Source organism: Brachyhypopomus gauderio, chromosome 4 (assembly GCF_052324685.1).
Source record: "Brachyhypopomus gauderio isolate BG-103 chromosome 4, BGAUD_0.2, whole genome shotgun sequence".
Classification (NCBI taxonomy): domain Eukaryota; kingdom Metazoa; phylum Chordata; class Actinopteri; order Gymnotiformes; family Hypopomidae; genus Brachyhypopomus; species Brachyhypopomus gauderio.
In genome coordinates this window covers 27,282,865-27,300,008 of record NC_135214.1, presented here as the reverse complement: position 1 = coordinate 27,300,008, position 17,144 = coordinate 27,282,865, and the positions used below count along the sequence as shown (strand labels likewise).

General features: G+C 49.0%; 1 protein-coding gene across 3 annotated transcripts in view; it reads left to right on the top strand.

Moving 5' to 3' along the window:
• cux2b (cut-like homeobox 2b) overlaps positions 1-17,144 on the top strand; it is a 99,116-nt gene that overhangs the window by 44,759 nt on the left and 37,213 nt on the right. For all 3 annotated transcript variants that reach the window (XM_077003459.1, XM_077003457.1, XM_077003456.1), the window contains exon 3: positions 502-549. In XM_077003459.1, the coding sequence (XP_076859574.1) occupies positions 502-549 (48 nt within the window). The remainder of the gene's footprint in view (positions 1-501; positions 550-17,144) is intronic.

Below are 17,144 nucleotides of genomic sequence, written 5' to 3'. Positions count from 1 at the left end.
TGGAGTATATTGTAAAAGTAGCGTCTACGAGGCCACCCTTGTACGACCCAATAGCCCGTGTTACCTGAACCATGTTTTCGGGAAGTCGGAGAGAAAGAGGATTGTCGTAGCTGCTGGTGACTAAAGGGTCACTGACGTGCCCCAGATACCCCCACTAACGTGCCCCCGGTACCCCACTAACATGCCCCCGCCCTGGTAAGCAGCAGCTGGAAGCCTGCTGCCCCACCCAGCCCTGCCCGACGCTGTGAGGGAGGCACAGGAAAATGTCCCTGAGAGTTCCAAAGCATTTAGTGCTCATGCCTTATCGTTTTTGTACTTATTCAGGAATCATTCAGGGGAAAAAAGCTTAACAAAAATCCAGTTGTGTTTTCACATAATACTGGTGCCAATTTTATTTAATGAAGCACCAAACACCTTATTGTCATTGTTCAGTAGGATATTTGTGTGTGTAAATGCTTCTGACACATTGGTAACTTTTATGTTTTGTTCGTTTCTGTGCAGGAAGTGCGGGATATGGTTGCCCCTGTCCTCAAGAGTTTCCAAGCCCAGGTCAGTCGCGACACAATCCACACTACACTGGGTTCTGAACTAGACTGCAAAGACAAAGTGAAATGTTGAATGAAACACAGCAAAACAGCAAAATGGTCTCTTGTAAATGAACTGCTGCAGTGTCAAATGCATTAAACCCCTCTAGAGTTTATTTGAGCCCACTCAGTGAACTCTGAAGTGAGTTTAGCACTGTGGTGTGAGTAAAGTGCAGCACACACATTAGCGCCTGCATTTTTTCACTACGACACCAGATGAGGACTAGCGGGCTAACCTAAAGGCTGCCGCCCCATAGCCAGCTTCTTGTGGAGAGCATAACGTCATCGACATCCACATTCAACATCCTTATTGACTGGTATCGTTTTACCTTCAGACTTGAGTAGCAACTCCTCTCCATTAGAATGCTGAAGTATCGGGGCCTCTGTCTGCATGCAACAACAAACCCCACCCCCCCACCCCGTCTCTCTCTCCTCTCTGTCTCACTCACTTCCTGTTGCGATGCTGCACTCCACGTCCCTCCTCTGACATGCTCCCTGTCGGGAGAGTCATCTGATCTCTACCCAAAAGCCGCCACTGCAGCCATTAAATGAAGATCATAAATCATATTTGTGAGCCTGTTCCACGGTCCACAAAGCACAGACGTATTGAAATGATACCGCAAATATGTTTCCAGCGCTCTCGCCTCATAAGGAAGGATTTGATGCCACACCAAGGCTAAATATAGCAGTGCCGCGTGCTGCAGGTGTGAGGGTGGCATTTCCCGGCCTGCGTAAGGAGTTTCGTGGCTAGTTTTTTTTGAAGCCACCCTCTCACAACAAGGGCACCTAAAAAGTCTACGAGGCGGACGCATTTTTCAAAAGTCCACAGTGGGCATTGTTTATGGGACACGTAGTGTCTCGCTCGCAGTGAAAGGCACGGCAGTACGTCACCGGGTGCGGGAGCTCATTCGGTGACCTTTGTGCCGACCAAAAAAAGAGTCGGTCGTGAAAGTTTGTGTCTGTGCGTAGTTAATGAGGGTACTCTAAGGCACAGGACTCCTCCTTCACTGGGCAGGTGGTTAAGAACGAGTGTGTGTGCGCAAACGGAGCAGATCACACGTGTCCTCGCCGTCCCTGTCTGCCTGCTCCACCCCCCCCTCGCTCCCCCCAGCTCTGTGGTTTCGCTGTGTCCCCCGGTGACACTTGGGCCCTCACCGCGCCACTTTTTGAAAGGGAAAGTGCGCTCCTTTGAAGTGTTTGCGACATGACAGGTTCCTCTTTTCCTTTTCTGTTTCATTTCGCCGCGTTCCCTCCCACTCCTCCCCTCGTTCCGCGCACGGCCTCGCCTGCTAATTATCGCTAACCAGCCGGCTGATGAGAAACGCGCCGGCGACCTAGATTCCCCAAGTGTTCGGTTGCGCCAAGGGTTAATCCCCTCGCTGGTGGCTGTCATTGGTCGCTGCTTCCCTCTCCCCTCTTCCTCCTTCTCCTTTTTCCTTCTTCTTCATCCTCCTTTCTCTGTTCCTCCTCGTTCTGGGTGGATGTGAGCTAATGAGGTCCCGTCAGAGACGGGGAGAGGTGTTAATTTGGCCTGTGAAGTGGAAAGGAGATTAAGGACAGTGAGAAGCCGAGTTTACGGCTTAAAATACATCTCTGTCCTTATTAATCCAACGGCCCTGGGAGACCAGCAGAGCTTTTTGGTTTTATAATGAAGAGTGTCTTCTAATGAAGGTAATTTTAATAAAATTTACCGCAAGTTTGCCCGATCCAGAGAGAAGGCGTGTCAGCAGTGCCAGGTGAACCCTTTGGGCCACCGGGCCACTAGGAGAGGAAGTCCTTTCTCCCGGAGCCGATCAGAGGCGGCGTCTTCAAGCAACTGCCCACGTTAGGCCCCTTTGATGGCAGCCTCTTTCCTCCCTTTGAGAGTGGTGTCATGACGAAATGCAAATTGTGCACGAGCGCTCACCTTTGGATGAGAAAATAGCAGAGAGAGATGGGGAAGTGCACGCTGTCAGGAGGGATCCTGAAGAAGGGTGAGGAGGTTTTGTGTCACTGGCTCGAGATGTCAGGCCCAAATTAACCAGTCAGCTAATTTCTCTCTCTCTTTCTCTCTGTCATTGCCTGTTGGTGTTCAGAAGGAGAAAACATCAGCGCAGGGCCCTAATTACGGAAACTTGCTTTACAAAGATAATCCGAGGAGTAATTTAGCGTGCACAATGAGAGTTGTGGCGCGGCGCAGATGGAGATTCTGATAAATAGTTTGTAACGTGTAATTAGCGACTCCGTTCGGTTTCGTGCCATTAACCCCTGCAGCCCAGAAATCATCATCTCCCCTCATTACCAGCCAGAGAGGTACGAAATCCAGCTGTCTCCGCATACGCACTCCGACCTGCCATTTATCTAGCCCAGCGCAAACGTCCTGCTCACGGGGATTCTTGCTAAGACACCTGTTTTCTGGGTCACAAAGGCCCCGGGAATGATTTTCAAGGTGCAACACATTTGAAACTGCTTTCTGTGGTGAATTTTTAATATGTGGGGTGGGGAGGTTTCTTGCACATTCATGCACATCCATACAACGAAACCATTTTTTTTTTATTCGCCATGCTTCTCCCCGTCCATATTAAAAATGAAATGACAATGAATCACAGTTGCTACATGGCCTACATATAATAGTAGTATCTGCAAGTGGCTGGGTCTTCCTGTTCTTATACTGAAACCAGACCCGCAGAATTATTTGCATTAAGACACACTGTACAGTAAAAATAGGACAAAAGAAAGCATATATTTTTCTTCTTTTAACATATGCGGTATTAGACTGCATGCCCTTAGAATTGATCGAATATGTTTGAATAAGATGAATATTCAGCGTTAGTGTTTTGCATAAAGGTGGGCTGTGTAGCTTCATGTTGAATATCAAACTGATATTAAAGTATGTGATCAGTGCTCTTTCTCATGGCGACTCCAAGTTGAGAAAGCTAAACTTAGACCAGCCACATTTAGACATTGTAGAACAGACTGAGATACAGTCATGGGCCCAGGGCTCTTCTGGGGCAGTGCTGCTCCTCCTGCTCCCCTGATCAAGCGCTCTTGACTGCTCCGTCCATCCTGCACCTGCTCAGACCGCACACCGCGTCCCCCAACACTGCGTCAGGCTCCGAACCTTGTGGTGGACCTATGAATATCTTACTGGGCCGCTATACCTGTCCTGGGCCCCTGAATCTTGCGCTGGTCACCAAATATGACCCCGGGCCCCTGAATGTCGCTGCTAGGCGACGCCCCTCGATCTTTGATCATTGGACGACAGAGCAGACTGGTCCTTCCTCCCTTCTTGTTTAAATCCTGAAGGAAATAATTCATCTAGAATGTATAAATATGTTATGAATCGCGGAATAAATCAGTAAAGGAATGACAATTAATTATGGCGGGCTGTGTGTGAGGAAAGGTGCGAAAAAGGAGGGCGTTATGTTGCCGGCTTCCTCGGTTGGGACGAGGAGAGGTGTAATTACCTCTCCGTTCGAGCAGCTGCCTCTGGCTGGGCCAATTTGTAGGGGCCCATGGCTCCGCTGGTCATAAACCTTTTCCCAGGCTAATTGTCATAAGGGCTCTATGGCAGTTTCATAGCCCAGTGGCTGTGAGACAGAGAGAGCTCTCTCGCTCACTCGCCCTTAAAACGCCTCTCTGGGAGCTTGGAACAGTGGTGCAGGTTGTAGGAGAAGGAGTGGTCAGCTGGAAGGGGCGTAGGGGTGTGTGAGTGTGTGTGTGTGTGTGCAGGTGCGTGTGAAGCATTTCTCGTAAAAGGAGCTTTGAAATAAAGAGTAGGTTTAATCTCAAAAAGTAGATTACAAATGTAGACAGTTGGTCCTAAAACCCCCTTTAAGCTCAGACTTGGTTACCAGAGAGGACAGGCAGCATATTTCACTCCCACTCTTCTTTCCTTGCTCTCTTTTCCCTCAATATTAACACAAGTACGGGAGCCTTGTCACACATCCGTATGTAATCACATCTCGCCCTTCCCACCTGCTCTATTTTTTTCTTTCCATTTAAAAATAGTGATTTATTAAAAAAAAAATTCTCAACCTTACAAACACTTGGAGACGTTACTCTGTTAGTCATAGCATGTACGCTAACATGCTGCTAGACCAGGCGCTGGCTGCCGTGCGCTAGCATTAGCGCTAGTGTGGCCTCAAGCAGCCAGAGCGTGATGTATTCCTGTCACACTGATATAAATAGAGCTAGGCCTAAACCTGGGACTCTCCAGCATTATAGCTCATGTCCTGTATGTGTTCACGGTGTGTGATCCCCACATTACCTGCTGGTGGGAAACAGACTCATTTTCTCGAACTCCTCTCTTTCATCTCTGTCCCTGTTTTCTCTCTCTCTCTCTCTTATCTCCTTCCCTCCCTTGTTCTTACACATGCACGCTCGCACCCTTGCGTGAGTGCATAGGTGTGTGCGTGCACACACACACACACACACACACACACACACACACACACACACACACCTTTTCTCTTCTTTGTCTCTCACTTTCCCTCCCTCTTTGTCGTCCTCTCCTTCTTTCTGTCCTTGCGGGAGAGAGTTCACACATGTGCTATCTGAGGCCAGGAGCTGTGGTGTGGTGCCATCTGTTTTATTACTTTTAATAAAATCCCCTCCCAGAGTTTTGGTAAAGGCTGAGGAGGTTTATTTTGGAGTGAAGCTGAAATGTGTCACACACAATGAACAAACAGAATATATCCATGTGTTGCACGATGTCCGCCATTTTGTGACTTCCTCATAGATGTGGATTCTGTTTTAGTTTGTGTTTGCGTGGATGAAATGTGTCAACGGCAGTATGGTAGGATGATTACATTTATGCCTGAAAAAAACCCCCATGTATTCCACACATGTAAATAGCCTTGTCCCATTCCTCTCAACATATGTTTCGGTTATAGTGTGTGAGTTCAGGGAAGATCTAACCAGCTGAATTCCTCCATAGCTTGCATGCGCTTTGCCCCACTGTGTGGGCTGGCGTTCAGACCCGCTCCTCTCTGACTCCTCTCCATCTCTTCCCACTCAAACCTTTCCTCACTACACCTGTCTGACATAGGAACTGTCGCACCGCTTCCCCCATAGGTATAGGTGTCTCTCTCGACACTAATGCCTGCCTGTGTATGCATGAGAGTGAGATTTGTCATTTAAACTAGCATTTTCCACCACGGCCAGGTAGAAGCAGAGCGTGCGTGTGTGTGGGCGTGTGTGCGCGCGTGAGTTTATGTACTGGGGTTCATTAGCATAGGAGTTCCAAACCTACATATCCTAAATAGCCCATTTCTCTCCAGCCAGGTGAAACTGGCATGTTTCAGGTTTCTCTCCCCGGCGTTGTCAGCAGAGGGGGGTTTATTTTTTAGCGCCCAGTCAGCGCGCAGCCCCCAAGCGCGGAAGCTTTCGAGCGCGAGTGACCCCGCCGCTGTGCAAATGTTAGCAGTGTTTGCGCATGCAGCCTCTCCGCGGCAACAGGACCCCCCCCTCCTGCGCGCCCGCCCGCCCGCCCATGCGGCACAACAGTGCCACGGCTCTGCGGGCACTACACAAGGACAGACGCTTAGCCCCGCCCTCTCCTCCGCCCCCTCCGCCTCTCACTCTTTCACGAGGCAATCACAGACACTTCAGCACTTCTAAAGCTCGGCATGTTCCTTGATTGTGTTCTGTAGGGCAGGCAAACGGGGGGAGTTTGCAAACCCCAAAGATGTATTATTCCATTGACTCTAGGTGTAATGTGTGTAAGGTGCGAGTCTGTGTCCACTAAAATGAGAAGCTCGATCAATAATCTCTGATCAGCTTGACCACACGATTTCAAACAGGGTGAATATGAAAAAGTAAACACAATGGGTGGATAATCAAAGGTCCCTTTTAGGATCTCAGTTTTAAGTTTGCTTTGTGAAATTGTTCATTTTCTTTAACAAAGTCTTAAAGTAATACCATAAAAGAACTTTGTTCAATTCCAAAAGGCTTTCCACCAGGGCATAGATGAGATGAATCAATGGCAAGGTAGAAGAACTGTTGAACGGAATAAAGAATCAACGAATAGATGAGTCAATGAATCACTGAATGAATCAGTGAATGAATCGGTGAATGAATCGGTGAGTGACGAAGCAAACGAGCACACTGTCAGTCCTCAGCTGCGTGCAGCACCCAGCGCTCTGGCGGTCCGGCTACCGCTGATTTGCCGGAACAGATGCCGACTGTATGGAGGGGGCAGAACAACATGTTTGCCGTGATCAGATGTAGCTGGGGGTGGAGAGAGATCTGCAGCACCCGCTCCCGTTCACGTAAAGGCGCTGAAACAGATGACGCAAGGAAACACGGCCAAGAATTCCCTGGATCCGGACCGTGGGCCGATTCATCCGCGGCTGTTGCTGGAGGGGTGGTGGTGGTGGGGGTGGGGGGGTGGTGTTGCGGAGGACCAGCGGCCGGTGCTCCTGGCTCGTGCACAGCTGCTGGCAAGAGCACAGTCAAATTAGCCAATAAAAACGTGTGAAATGGGTGGCAGTGTGCCGGCGGAGGACATGCCAAGAGAAATAAACCTCAGTGCTCGCCAGTTCAAGGCGGCCGACAGAAAAAAGACGCAGGGAGATGCCTGGAATGCGCTATCTGACAAACACACACACACACACACACACACACACACACACACACACACACACGCACACACACAGAGCAGAAGCAAGAGCTGAGTCAGAAAGTGGTCATACGTGAAAACCGGGTGGTGATACAGGTTGGGAGAGAGCAGAGACTCTTCAGTAATGACAAAATGAGGCTTTAGGAGACATTCCAACGCTGATAGAACATTTAGTTACATGCTACAGAATACGGTGTGTGAGCACAAACCCTCGCAGGCTACCTTCATCATATGGGAACGCACATAAAATGTAGCCATCCTTTCTCAGCTCAATGCCGTTGCTAACTTCCATTTAAGCCCACTGAGTATTATGCAAATGAAGTTGTTCTTCTATGTGCCACAGCAGTGTTGATCAAGGTCCTCTGAGGTTCTCCTGGAGCTCACCTGGTTCAGCAGGTAAAGCTCGGCACTAGCAACACTGCCCCAGATACTCGCGTCTTCCCAATGCTGGAAATCTAATGTAATTGTGAACTGTATGCAATTTACTTGTAGTCAATGCAGTTGGCATATTCTAACACAGGAGTGGCTACGTGACATTAAAACACTATGCTGAGGTGAAGAATAGAATTAGCATGAATATCTCTCAGTGCAGGAGTTTAGTTGACAAGAGGATCCTCTGTGTGTCTGCCTGTCTGTGGCAGCAGAAGTGTGTATACACTAGAGTTTTCATTTAACATTATGTTGGGCTCTGAAGTGTAATTTCAGTGGAATCTAAACACACTAATTAAATATCATAACTTTCTGAAGCAGCCTTTCCTAAAGGTACCTGAAATTTTAATTTAGACTTCAAAAGAGGCCCGACTTTAAAGTAAATCTATTGTTTTTCATTTAGACTCGCAATTTTCTCCTCTCGCGCAAACGCAGCGCCGTGCGTACTTGTGATTGATCTGGTAATTAAAATATGCAGAGAGGGAAAAATATTAACCGCTTCTTTTTGTTTTAGAAAACAGTCGACACTTTTTTTCCTGAGCAGATAATTAAATTTCACACATTGATGTTCTTTACACCGCATTCATCGGCCTCATTATTTCTGCATTTTCATCTTTCTGCCGAGAGATCGATAGATTGATAAAATGATGGAGCTAATCTTAAATAATGCAAGAGAAGAAAAGTTACACTTACTTTGCTGCTGGCAAAGTGTTTGAACTTTCATTCTCCTTTCAAATTACAAGCAATCCTTCATCTTAGCCGACCTGACCATAGTCCCTGAAAAGCCCCTTAGTCTTTATCACGTCCACCTCGCGCTGGCCGCCGCTGGCCCGGGAGGCGAGGGGTTAACCCATTCACTTCGCCTTCTCTCCCTCTTTGTGGAAAAATATAGAATGCTACATGTTACAGATCGATGGTTGTCGAGACTAATACCCCAAACTAAAAAAGAAACTGGCAATTCAAAGACAGAGCATAAAGTAGGCCAATTAGTACCTTGGGAGCATTTTTGTGGGGAGAGATAGCGGCGCAAAATGTCATCTGCGCTAACGCTCAGGCCGATTGTTTATAATATGACCTGACAGTTTGGGGCTCTTCAATATCGGATTAAGCACAATACTAATTAACATGGGGCTGTGAGGGAGAGGTGCGGCGGAGTTGAGCAACGCCTTCACAGCGCCAGACAGGAAGAGAACTTCCTCTGAAATACCCCATCTCACAGAGTAAAGGACAGCAATGCTCGAAGCCTAAACTGTGGAGATCTCTCTCTCTCTCTCTCTCTCTCTCTCTCTCACTGTCTTTTGAGATCTGAGATTTGATATTTTATTGTGCCTGCTGTTCCTTCCGTTGTGGGCCGCTGCCAAAATGCTCAGTTAATTTAGTCATGGTATTCAGCAGAGTAAGTAGAGATTCTCAATACGAGGTACGACAAGACTAATCTTAAGCTGTGTGCTGGAGAAGTGGTTTGTCTGTTAAGCTGAATGTCTTTCTCTTCTTATACAAGTCCAACTCGTGTGACCCATATTAACGTATATGCACTCAGCTTTCCTGCACTGTCGATCTCCTGCTTGGGTCTTCAGGAAAGGACAATATCTCCATGTTGAAACATGCATCCAATTAAAGTGAAAGGCACAGGCCTAATTTTGCTCACCCATGGTGATGGTGACTGTCACCTTTTTAATTGGGTCTCGGGGGATTAGTGTCAAGGTGCCTTCCATTCTAGAAAGAGTATTGACCAGTTTCGATAGGCCTGGACAGGGTGTGGTCATGGCATGCAGCTGGTGTAAGAGGTTAGCTACATCGTGTGTGTGCCCATGCACACCCACACATGCACACACACACACACGTCTGTCGGACACGTGAATGAGAATATATATGTGCAGCGTTCATGGCATTGTGAATATATGATTGAGTGCGTTGTATGGCATGTGTGTTTTTGCAATGTGCTTGCTTGTGTGTGTGGCATCGTCTGACCGAGCAAATGTGTTTTGTGCGTGTAAGTGCGCACACGCGTGGTCCTGCACGGGCAGAGGTTGGAGATGTGAAGTATGACTGGAGGTGCAGAGAGCCTGCGATATAGCACTTTTATTACATTTCATATTGAGACCAATTTTTGCTTGTGCTTTGAAGGACAGGCATCTATTCCCCAACTAAATCAACTGAGTATCTGGGGGTTCCCTGCACAAGCGTGCATGCACACATATATATTCTCAAAAATTCACTATTTTCTTTTTTCTTTTTTTACCTGGTCTGGTCTGACTATGTGTGTGTCCTGTAACATACAGAGCTGTCGTTTTGCTCTGTAGAATTGTAGATTCCAGGATCGCGAAACCACCAAAAGATGCATTTTGTGTCCCACTTAGAATTTCAAACACATGCATTTCAAGTCACTGTTTTCGTTGTGCCACATGCCACACTTCCTCCCGGTCTCTAGATGCGTCACATCCAGCAGTTCTGTTCTGGGGCTCAGATCCAAACATAAGAATACCATCAGTACTAGAGTCCAGACTTAATCAGAAGAACATCATCATATACATGCAGACTGGCTCCTAAAGTGCTCGTAATGGTTTATAATGGTTTATAATGGTTTATAAGTGCTTCCAGTCATTCACAAGATGTTTGTATTCTGTAATGGGCGTATGACAACATATATACTGTATATACACCGATCAGCGACAACTTTGGAACCACTGACAGCTGAAGTGAATACATTGATCTTATAGTAGTGGCACCTGCCAAGGGGTGGGGTGTGTTAGACAGCAAGGGAACATTTGGTTCTTGATGTTGAAATGCGTTGGAAGTAGGGAAAATGGCCAAGCACAAGGATCTAAGTGCCTTTGACAAGGGCCAAATAGTGAAGGCTGACAGACTGTGTCAGAGCATCTCCAAAATGCCAGGTCTTGTGGGGTCTTCCCAGAATGCAGTGGTTATTACCTACAAAAGGTGGTCCGAGGAAGGCTAGTCAGTGACCTGGTGACAGGTCATGTGTGTTGAAGTCTCATTGACTCATCTGATCTCACAGGAGAGCTACCGAATCACACGTGGAACCGTTGCGGCTGGCTATGACGGAAACGTGTCAGAACAGACAGTGCATTGCAGCTGGCTTCATATGAGCCCGCGCAGACGCAGACCAATCAGAGTGGCCGTGCTATCTCCTGTCCACCGCCATACGCAGGTGCGTGAGCATCAGAACCGGACCATGGAGTAGTGGAAGAAGAATGATATATTCCTTGACATCATGTGGACAGCCGGGCGTTGCTCGGGGGAGAGATGGCACCGGGACAGAGGCTGAGGCAGTGTGGGCAACATTCTCCTGGGAAACCCTTGGGTCCTGGCGTTCATGTGAATATTACTTTGACACATACCACCCACCTAAACGTTGTTGGAGACCAAATGCTCTCCAACTCTTCCGTAGCAAGGAATAATTTCCATAATGACAGTGGCCTCTTTCAGCAGGATAATGCGTTCTGCCACACAGCAAAAATTGTTCAGCTTTGAAGAAAATTACAATAAATATTGACTTAGCTCCCAGAATTCCACATCATACTCCCATTGAACATCTTTAGGATGTGCTGGGACAATAAGCCTGATCCATGGAAGCCCCATCCCACAACTTACAAGACAAGCAGCTGGTATCTCGCTGCTGGATACCACAGAGCACCTGTGGGCAGAGCCGGAGTGACTAATCGGGAGATTCGGGAGGATTCCCGATGGGCCGGCTCATGTCAATCTCTAGTTTGGGCCGATTGGGAGGGAAAAATAATTTTGGGCCGGATTTGGGCATGAAACTCCCGGGCTGAAAAAGTGGCCCACTCTGGCCCTGCCTGTGGGTCAGAGGTGGCTCAATGGGGACCTACGCAGTATTGGACAGGCGGTCATGGCTGATCTGTGTATATCCTGATAAACGAACATACATAAATTAAATAAACATATAACTCATTAATTATAAACATAAATTCTGCCAGATATCGATCTAGGGTAGCAGCTAGCGAGCATTGGTCTGCTTTCAGTTACCTTTCCTTCTGCGCTAGCTTTGTGCTTTCGGATTCAAATGAGCACAGCCGGGTAAGATATCTGTTATCGACATTGTACGCTCATTTGGGATTGTCTTTCAAGCTGTGCTACCACCAACCTGTCTAACCTCCATATTGAGCAAGTGCCCCTTATCTGTTCGCATATTCTGGCAGAGCCCAAAAGAAGCATTGTCAAATATTGAGTAGTAATATATACCTATAACCTAGACACAAAATCCTAAATGAATACCTAATCATACAGGATGCATGCGGCACATCTTGAATGGTATTGGCTGTTGTGGAAATAAGCCCCTCCCCTCAGTTCCTCCCACCTTCCTATTTCAAAAGGAAATGTGTCAACATAAGGAATCAAATCACATCCCTTAAGCCATTTCATAGTCACTTTAAGGGAGAGAGCTGGGCCAGTTACCATAGAACCAGAGCTCAGAAGCCCAACCACAGTCAGATCGGTCCCACCAGGGAAAACGAAGAAGGAAATGTTACAGCCAAGATGAATATGTATTCAGCGCCTCACCTGAGAATTGGCTCTCTTTTGTTTTACCAACTCTGCCTTTTTCTATGAATTTCGACTCGCTAATGAGAGATTCTTTGATACCGTGATGGGGGAAGCGTTTGAGAAGGCCGATATCCCGCAAGGACGGTCGCCCAACTTCCTGAGGCCTAGCAGAATGTTACAGGGGTCGTTAGATCTGTTCCTCTCCACGGTGACCCGGGCAGAATGGTACAGGAGTTGTTAGATCTGTTCCTCTCCGTGTTGACCCGGGCTAAATGGTACAGGTACCGTTAGATCCGTTCCTTTGTACGGTGAGCTGTGTGGAATAGTACAGGTGTCGCTAGATCTATTCCTCTCCACGGTGACCCGTGTGGAATGGTACAGGCGTGGTTAGGTCGGTTCCTGCCCACCTTGACCTGGGCACAATGGTATAGGCGTCATTAAATCTGTTACTCTCCACGGTGACCCGTGTGGAATGGTACAGTTGCTGGAACAGAAGCAAGCCGTGAAGAATTCCAGTCGCCCTTTAAAACTTTCATTACAGAGTTCTGCTGCTGCTGTTGATATGAGATAAAAAAAAATAGCATTTATGGGTATTATTTCCCATAAGGTGTGTTTCTATTACATTATGGAAAACAAAAATAATGTATTGGCTCACCACAGCCTGACCATGGACCTTCAGTGTATAGGTATTAATGTCTGATATTATACTAAGGCCCACAGTGGGTCATTCTATACAGAATGTAGCTTTCTGTCACAAAATGGGAAACGTGGCCACTAACTCCTCCCCCTCGTGGTGAAAATGGCCGCAGCAGGAGCCAGAGCATGGGGGGATGGGGCGGTGCCTGTCACAGCCACGCCAACCGCTTCAGCCAGAGGAGATCCATCAGGTTGGCACTGAACAAACACTGCAAATTTATGTTGAGGCCCGTGAAGCTGCACTGGCCCAGAGACAGGGCCCAGTGGCACAGCCTGGGCCTGCATCCAGGGCGGATAGAGACCCCCCAGGCTGGGGGGGGTAGGACTGAGGGGAGCCAGCCCTGCCCCGCAACTTGAGTTATGGGGCTCCAAGCTTCCTTTGGGCCTCATTGGCCACAGCGCTGATTTACACAGCATGGGGATAGAGGAATCCCGGGGCCATACTGCCGTTGTGCCTAAGTAGCTTGGAAGGATCGCCTTCGTATGCGATCAGCCTCGATCACCTTTAGACGATCTGCAGTAAGACATCACCGTCGCTTGAAGCAGTCTCGTGCGGAGACGCGTGCTCTGTGCTCTCGAGCTACGCGTCTTTACTGCGGCGGAACTCACGTGCACGTTGGCGAGCTCTCGCACGTGCGCGGAGCTAACCGTGACGAAAGTGCGGCGAGCGCGTCGGAGGTGATCACATCATACTGGCTGGATCACAGGTCTGGCGCTCAGAACTGCTCTCCATAGGGCCTGCCTGCTGTGGTTTTGTCTCCCATAAACTGTGAGTAATGGAGCATTAAAATCAAGGAGCAGATTTGCTAGTCCACACATCCGTGGTCATGATGGCAATATGTCTCAGTTTAGGCATATTAGAGGCTATTTTTCCCCTTTTTATATATATATATAATTTGTTTCCTGCCCCAAGTCGTCTGCTTCAAGAGGCCTGCTCTTTGTTCTCACCTGGAGCTAATTATAGTCAGCACTGACACACCTTCAGACAGCACGGGCGATTTGTCTTTTGACAGTTCTGAGGCCTACATGAGAACTGTGGAAGGGAACGATATCTCACGGTAAAATATGTATGACATCAAAAAGCCTTAAAGGTTATTACAAATTAATAATGAGTGGTGGGGATGGAGTCGTAAAAAATAGCCTGCCCCGGGTGCCTGGCGCGTCTTAAATGTTTAATTCCGCACTCCCCGATATAGAGAGGAGCCGGACGGCGCATCGCGGGGCACGTGCCGACACGCACAAACACTCACGCCTGTTGGTAGGTTCCATGACTCCCCCCTCCCAAAATAAATCTTTTTAAAACGCCGACTAGATGCAGACTACCAGTTGACATCTTGGTGTGCGTTGAAGCTTCACTAAACATGGAGTTTGAACCCTCTGTAGGCTTGCAGACACAGGAAAGCTCTCCGCATCTACCAACCCATCCCTCCCCCTCGCCCTCCCCCTCTCTCCCTCTTCGTTCCTCCTTTTCTTCTCTCATCTCAGAAGAGACTGGAACTGTCGCCCCTGAACACTTCATGATAATGATGGAAGACACTGTACAAAATTGCCTTGTTTATGGCTGTAATGTTAGCTGTCTGTTCCGGTGTCACTCTCGCCGGAGACGGCTGATCGTGGCAGCCGGTCTGGAGTGAATTTGCTGAGCGACTACCTGGAAACATCAACAGTCATTAATTATGCAAAACCCCCCTCGCGGTGGGAGGCGGCCAGTAGCTCGCTATGGCAGCGCCGGCTCCTATTAGAGTCAATGCGCTCTACAATGAGCCCCTGCTGCCTGCGGCCCTGCAAGGATTACACCAGCACACGACACACACACACACACACACACACACACACACACACACACACACACACACACACACACACACACACACCCCACGCAGACACACACAACGCGCGCACACACGACACACACACACACACATACGCACACCCCACGCAGACACACACAACACGCGCACACACGACACACACACACACACACACACACACATCACGCAGACACACACAACGCGCGCACACACGACACACACACACACACACACACGCACACCCCACGCAGACACACACAACGCGCGCACACTCACAGCACATGCACGTGTGCAAACGTGCACGCACACACATGATCTCACGCGCCCGTGCACACACACATGCACGTGACCTTACCCCCACAAGCACATGCACGTCTGCAAGTCGCACACACGGACACGGACACATACGCTTGCACATGCATACTTGTGCATACTCGCACACACACACACACACACACACACTCACATATGCAGATGTGCCAAGGCCTTTCGGCTGCCTCTTTTCTTCCCCTTACTGCTTCACACAGACACACACAAGCAGTGACGCCCCCCCCCCCCCACACACACACACACACACACACACACACACCCCACCCGAGGGGGGTTTATTAGGTTTGGCCGTGTCGTGTCCTAGTGCGCGGCTGAGCACCAGGGAAGACGCTGGCCCCGCCTCTGCCCAGCCACCTTCATCAGTCAAAGGGGGCGGGTCTCATCGGCCCCTCCCAGCAGCGCCGTCGCTGCCACGGCGACACATTCTTTTGCCGGCCTCTGATTGTCTGTGCACCGCACATTTTTTGGCTAAGATGTAAAAGGGGAGAGAATGTGACATGGCTGACACGTAATATTTCACACAGCGAGGTCCAGGGCGGGTGGGGTTGGATGTGTTGTTCATTGAAGCACTATTTCACTTCAGGGGGGTTTGAGAGGGGTACAGAAATATATCTAAATTGGCCACTGTATCTTATTCTCAGCCACTTCAAGGGGGTCGTAGAGGTTTTTTTTATCTTGAATATCCAGTTTTGATCGGTTTGGCAGTGCGGCGTGTTGTTTTTCAATGGAGTGTAGACAGAGACCACAGCTTCTGGTTTTAACTTGGCACTGCTGTGGGAAGTGTGTGTGTGTGTGTCTGTGTGTGTGTATGTGTGTGTGTGTGTGTGTGTGCTGCCGGAGAGGGTGTGTGTCGTCCTCTCGCCTCTGTCATCTGCGGTCTGCGAGCCGCTCGTTCATCAGAGGTTTTTTTTCCTTTGAGCGGACGCTCTGTTGGCATGATGTCCCGTTACAGTGAAACAAAGGCAGCGTTGACACTGGTAATTAATTAGGCTATTACGCCTTCTGCAATGATAATTGCCTGGCTGGAAAGTCACCAGCTCTGTGAGGGAGAAGGGAGAGGAGACACACCAGGCGAGATCCATCCATCACCAGCTAGAACCCTCTCTCCCTCTCTCTCTCTCTCCTTCTCTCCCTCTCCCTCCCTCCCGCTCTCTCTCCCTCTCCATCATTCCCTCTCATTCTCTCTCTCTCCCCCCTCTCTCCTTCTCTTTCCCCCTGTCTTTCTCCTTCTACCACTCCCTCTCCCTCTCTCTCTCTCTCTCTCCCTTGAAACTTGACTGGCACACCAGTAGCACTCTCAGAATAGATGAGGGCCATGGTGTGATACATGGTGGGGGGGGGGGGGGGGGGGGGGGGCATAGCTCTGTAAGAACTCTGCTTGGGCATTTTCAGTGTGTCATCCTGAGAGATTGCGTTGTGTGGTGAAAGGCTCCAGGGCGGTTCCTCACACATGCCCTTCTCCTGCTCACAGGGCAGGCCTGGCTCTCTCCCAACGGTGCTCTTACATTGTCACCCAGCTCTCCCCTTTCATCGCACCCACAAAAATGATTCGTGCCCCCATGCCCCCCTAACCAGTTCTTTTCAAATTTCCACCTCCTCTCTTCAAATTAGTCACATTACTTGTCCATCGCTCATCTGATCTAATTCATCCCCCCCTTCCACATGGTTCTCTCTCTTTAACTCTCCCTCTCTCCCTCATTCTCTTTCTCTCCCTCACTCTCTCTCTCCCTCCCTCCACCTCTCTACCCCTCCAGCTTCTCTCTCATCCACTGCTAGGCGCTCTTTTGTACAGACACGAGTTCCCTCTAAGGTCATTTAGTACTTCAAACGTCTGCGAGTGTTGTTCTGCTGAAGGAAAGCTTCTTGTCTTTTGAACTACAAAGGCAGCAGATAAAGGCTGTAGATCTGTTCCCTCTCCTCGCTGATTCAGGTCTTCCTCCCTTTGTTCCTCCCCTCTCAGCCGCCGCCGTGAGGGTGTCAGGACGGAGGTTCAAGCAGGGGTCGGTGCGGGTCAAGGCCAGCCTCGGTGACAGGGGTCGGGTGGGGGGGCTGGAAAGGCTTTGAACGTGGTGTAATGCCTCACCCCCAGGCTGGCCTCCTGTGGACTTGTGGACGTACCTGGCTTGGATGAGGACCCAGGTGAGGGGGTTCTCTGCCTTCCATGGG